A 4,565-nucleotide genomic window follows, 5' to 3' on the forward strand; every position below is an offset into this window, starting at 1 on the left:
CTAAACGGATAATGTTCGTCCTCGGAACGGCTGGCTTTCTCCTATCCTGTATTCCTTCTCTCTTAGCTTTCGGGACGATAAGACCTTGGCAGTTACAGTTCCCTCAATCAAACCTCTTTAAAAAACTTAAAAAAAAACCTTACCTGTGTTTCCTGTTGCTGCATCATTTCCTGTTGTTGCTGCTGTGCCAGAGCTTGCAACTCGGCTTCCTCCTGCTGTTGTTGCTGTTGCAGTAGTTCTTCCTGTTGCTGTGCTGCTTGTACTTGGGCCAGGACCTCATCCGGATTCTCCACAGGTAATAGCTGACCATTCTCATCCTGTTGGAACACCTGGGTTTCCATGCCACTCTGAAAGGGTTGGAAAAGATATTGTTGTGAAAAGGAGAGAAAAATAACTATTTTAGGTATGGAAATTTGGTGTCAAAAATCACTATTTTAAGTATGGAAATTTGGTGTCCTAGCAAAAAATACTTGAAAGAAAACCTTCCCTACTTAAGTAAAATTCGACTGTACACAAAAATTACATATTTAGCGTTCCACTTGAAAAGCAAAAGTTGAGCTTGAATCTACAACATTTAGCTTTTAGTATTTTTACACGTTCGATTCCCGCCCGGGGCAGATTTTATCCTAAGCAGACAAGGCTGCACCATTTCGCTTTCTCCTGTTCTGTCTTCCTTCTCTCATCGCTTTCGGGACAATAAGACCTTGGCAGTTATAGCAGTTCTCTCTATCAAACCTCTTCAAAAATGAACAAAAAAAAACGAGTTTTCGGCATGATATCAACTTTTTTACACGTCGAAAAAAAACTACCCATATTTTTTACACGTCGAAAAAAAAACTACCCATAACCATAAAAGCCATAAATCCTACAGGGTGAAAACCATCTTACCTGATCCTGGAACATCTGTATGGTGCCCGTGGCCTCGTTATACACCGCCTGGTCCAGTAGCATCTCCTGTCCGTCTATGGTCGCACCCTGTATAATAGTAGGCTGTCCATTCTCATCAGTCACATAGAGGCACTGTTGCTGACCATCTTCCCCGGTGGTCAATAGGACAGCACTGCCATTCAGCTCACTACTAGCCACCTAGGGAGAAAACAAAGATCATAGTGTTTAGTGTTAGCTGACGAAGCAGAGAATTGCAAAGCTCGTAATAAAACATGGAGTTTAAGTTAGGCTCATGTTCGCAAAAATTGTGACGTAATATTTGTGAAATGTAGAGTTCAAAGATGCTTTCGGGAATGCAGCCCTCATAAGCATCATTATTAAGTAACGAATAAAAGTCACTGAACTAAGGTAGTTCTAAAAAGGACTTCCTCAAAACTATTTTTAGTAAAAAGAACTTTATTTTTCAGTGAACTGCTGAATGAGTCAGGTGGCTAGATCTTAAAACATGTAACTCATTTTTTCATATTTGCGATCGAAAAACGAGTATAAATTTTTGTCCATGGTGGGATTCGAACCCGGGACTTTCTCACCTGGTACAGTGTTCCATCTTCGCCAGCAATGGTGACCATCTCCTCCTGATGCTGTCCCTCTTCTCCCTGTACCACGGGTAACGCGATAGGCGCAGCCTCCTCCACCTCTTCCTCTTCATTACGGAACATCTTCAGCTTGCGAGCAGGCACGGCTAGAGCATTGCCTCCGCCCCCTGCCACGTCCTTCCTGTTCAGAATGGAAATGTGGGCCGAGTCCCTGGGAACATAGAAGAGGGGAATTTGTTGATTGAATAGACGAGGTAATGAGGTCTATGTTTGAACTCGACACTTTTTTTTTGACAGAGGGAACTGTAACAGCTAAGGTCTTATCGTCCCGAAATCGAAGAGAGAAGGAAGACAGGATAGGAGAAAGGCAGCCGTTCCGAGAACGAACATTATCCCATCAGGATAAAATCCGCCCCGGGCGGGAATCGAACCCGCGGCCTAGCGCTTACAAGGCAGACGCGCTACCAACCAAGCTAACTAGGCTGGCTACTCGACACTTTTGCATTAGGTTTACATGTTTCAATGTTTGTTTGTTTGTTTGTTTGGCTATAACTCGCCATTGCCTGGTCCGATTTTGATGAAATTTGGTTAAAGGTCTTAAAATGTCAATGCACGTCGATCCTTGAAATATGATGATGGAAGAGAGTATTGTTAAAGTCTCAGATTAGGAAAAAAAATCTAAGAGAGGTGTACAGTTCAGAGAACTACTAGTTTGATAGAGGTTTGACGTCACCGTATAACTGCTAAGGTCTCTTCTCTTTAGAGAGGGGGGTTTTGTCCTCCAATCGGCGGTAAGCATTGTGTATTTTCTTTAAATACAGGGTGCGATAAAATTAGTTCTCTTACCTGACGCTAGAGTTGCGTTTCCTAGGTGACGTTATCCGTTTGACTTTGAGCCCAGACACTTGGCCTTGATTTTGTAGAGCCGCGTTTACACTAGCATACTGGGGAGAATCTAGACCCGACAGACCACGCACATACTGGCTCGTACCTCCAGGAGACATTTCCACCTGGGATGAAAAGAGACACATTATTAGGATATATCACACAATGGTCGTGTTTTATTATTCTGTCTGTCTAGGGGACGTTAAACAGGGAGTAGACCTGCCTAGTCTGGCTGGGGGACTTTAAACAGATAGCAGCTTGAATTTCCCTTGCTAAAGGAATTGGAAAGGTTGCTAAAGAAACAGCCGACCCCGTCTATACACGGCAGTACTTACTGACGAAACCTGCTACGACAGGCCACTTAAGTATTTTCAATGGTTATCTGAAAGAGGACCTTTACGGGAATTTTTTTTATTTTTTTATGAAATTCTCAAAAAAGATAAAAAGTTCCATAATTTGGCCAGCTATTGAACCCACGCCTTCCTGATTACCAGGCGAGCGTCTTGACTATTGCACTTGGTCTCCTTTCATTAGGTGTCCGTCTACTTGTAAGCAAGTGTTCCTTAAAGTACACATGTGGCTAGGGGACTGTTAAAGAGTTTGATTGAGTTCTTCTTTGAAGAATAGGTACTAAAAAAAAAAAAAAAAAAACCAATTAAAATCTCGGGAAAAAAAACAATTAGATAATAGTACCTTGATCATGCTGTATCAGTGACTCCCGAGTTTTCAATCTGATATCCAGACGTTGGAATCATAAGGTTGGGTGGTGCTTCTTGTTTGATTATGGTTTTGGTTGCTTGGCTAGGTGTATAGTGGATCTCCGAGTGGTTGATTTGTGGCTTGTCTGGGGTAGCTAGAACAAACGCAATAGAAACATTTAGTCACTGGTAGCAACCTATGAGCCCGAGTAGGATAAAGTTTGATTATTAGATGTCCGGGTTAATATGGACAGGGTTTAATTCACAGCTCAGTCGGGCCCTGTGCTTTGAATTCGGGGTCTAGTGTAAAGATTAGCCACCTCAATTATCAGGTACGCCTCTCAGGTCTCTGAAGAGCACGCCAAGCTATCAGGTAGACCTAATCAGGTGTATCTGTGGTCAGATTTACCTGATAGTGTGTGGCTGGCCTAAGAAGGATTGACTAAACATAGAAAGCCCATTATATTCCAATAGGCTTTTTTCATTCAAGCGGTGATCAGGTTGGGATTATTCGACCCATCATACATCAGTTTAACTTGAGCTAACTTGAAACTCAACTTGTAGTCCTGATCATAAGAAGACTAATTATATTTGACATGATCTCATCCTTACCTTTATACGCGAGTTCAACGAACCCAGGACCTCTTGTTTGGTACTGCCTCCACGCACCTGCTGTTTAGATACAGTTTACCTGGTTTGTTCCGGGACGTGTAGATTCCTTGCGGTCCTGTTGTCGATACTCTGGGTGTACTGCGGTGAAGTCTCCCGTAGCCCCTTTGTGTTCTTTGGCCCCCAGGTCTTTTGCTGCAGAGAGGACATACGGGAGGAAGAGGATAATGTATAAGGGAATACGTAAGTAATGACGTGAATTAGATTTATGACAGCAACAATTGCGTCATTGGGTGGAAATTTCGATGGAAAATTAATGTTGAAAAGGCAGGATTGCCCAAGTAAAAAGCGTTCTTTCATTCGAACCCGAAATTGAGGATTAGTTTAAATTGAAGGATCCCAATTAAGACTTTGTAACCAAGAAATATATGTAGTGTTCCATTAGTTTGCTATAAGTAGGGTTGCCATCGACTTTTAATAAACGCCCCTTCGTCACTGACGACCTGGATTAGATCTTTTGTGAGCATTGTCCAGGTGTGACACGTAGTGGTTCCAAAGGGGGGCCGGAAAAAAACTCACCAAAACGGAGCTTTGTGGGGCGTTGAGGTTGACTGTTGGGGTGTGTCTCTTGGTAAAGTTGCCGATGGGCTCTTGCTGATATTTCTGTGAAAAGAACAAGAAAAATTAAATTAATTACAAGCTGAAGTTTCTTTAATTAAAGGAAAATTTCAACCCCACGTAGGCAGCTTAAATGCTCCCGTCGCAAAACCCGCTTCCTGACTTCAAGTTGAGGCGTTTTTAAATTAAATAAGCGTTTTAATCCATGTTAAGCAGCACTTAAATGTTCGTCCAGAAAGTCCGTTCGCCCTCTTAATATCAGCCCCAGTAA

At 42.5% G+C, this 4,565-nt stretch overlaps 1 protein-coding gene across 1 annotated transcript; it reads right to left on the reverse strand.

Annotated features, from left to right (window-relative positions):
* Positions 1-126: 126 nt before the first annotated feature.
* On the reverse strand, positions 127-3,218 carry LOC103524006 (zinc finger protein 853; the record flags this gene model as incomplete). The annotated part of the gene is made up of 5 exons (XM_017449395.2): positions 3,063-3,218; positions 2,331-2,494; positions 1,479-1,695; positions 889-1,086; positions 127-347 (listed from the first exon to the last, which is right to left on the reverse strand). Coding segments are annotated over exons 1-5 (809 nt in total), but the record flags the coding sequence as incomplete, so codon positions are not given.
* Between the last annotated feature and the right edge of the window lie 1,347 nt (positions 3,219-4,565).

This window comes from Diaphorina citri, unplaced genomic scaffold (genome assembly GCF_000475195.1).
Source record: "Diaphorina citri unplaced genomic scaffold, Diaci psyllid genome assembly version 1.1 scaffold74685, whole genome shotgun sequence".
NCBI classification, from domain to species: Eukaryota; Metazoa; Arthropoda; class Insecta; order Hemiptera; family Psyllidae; genus Diaphorina; species Diaphorina citri.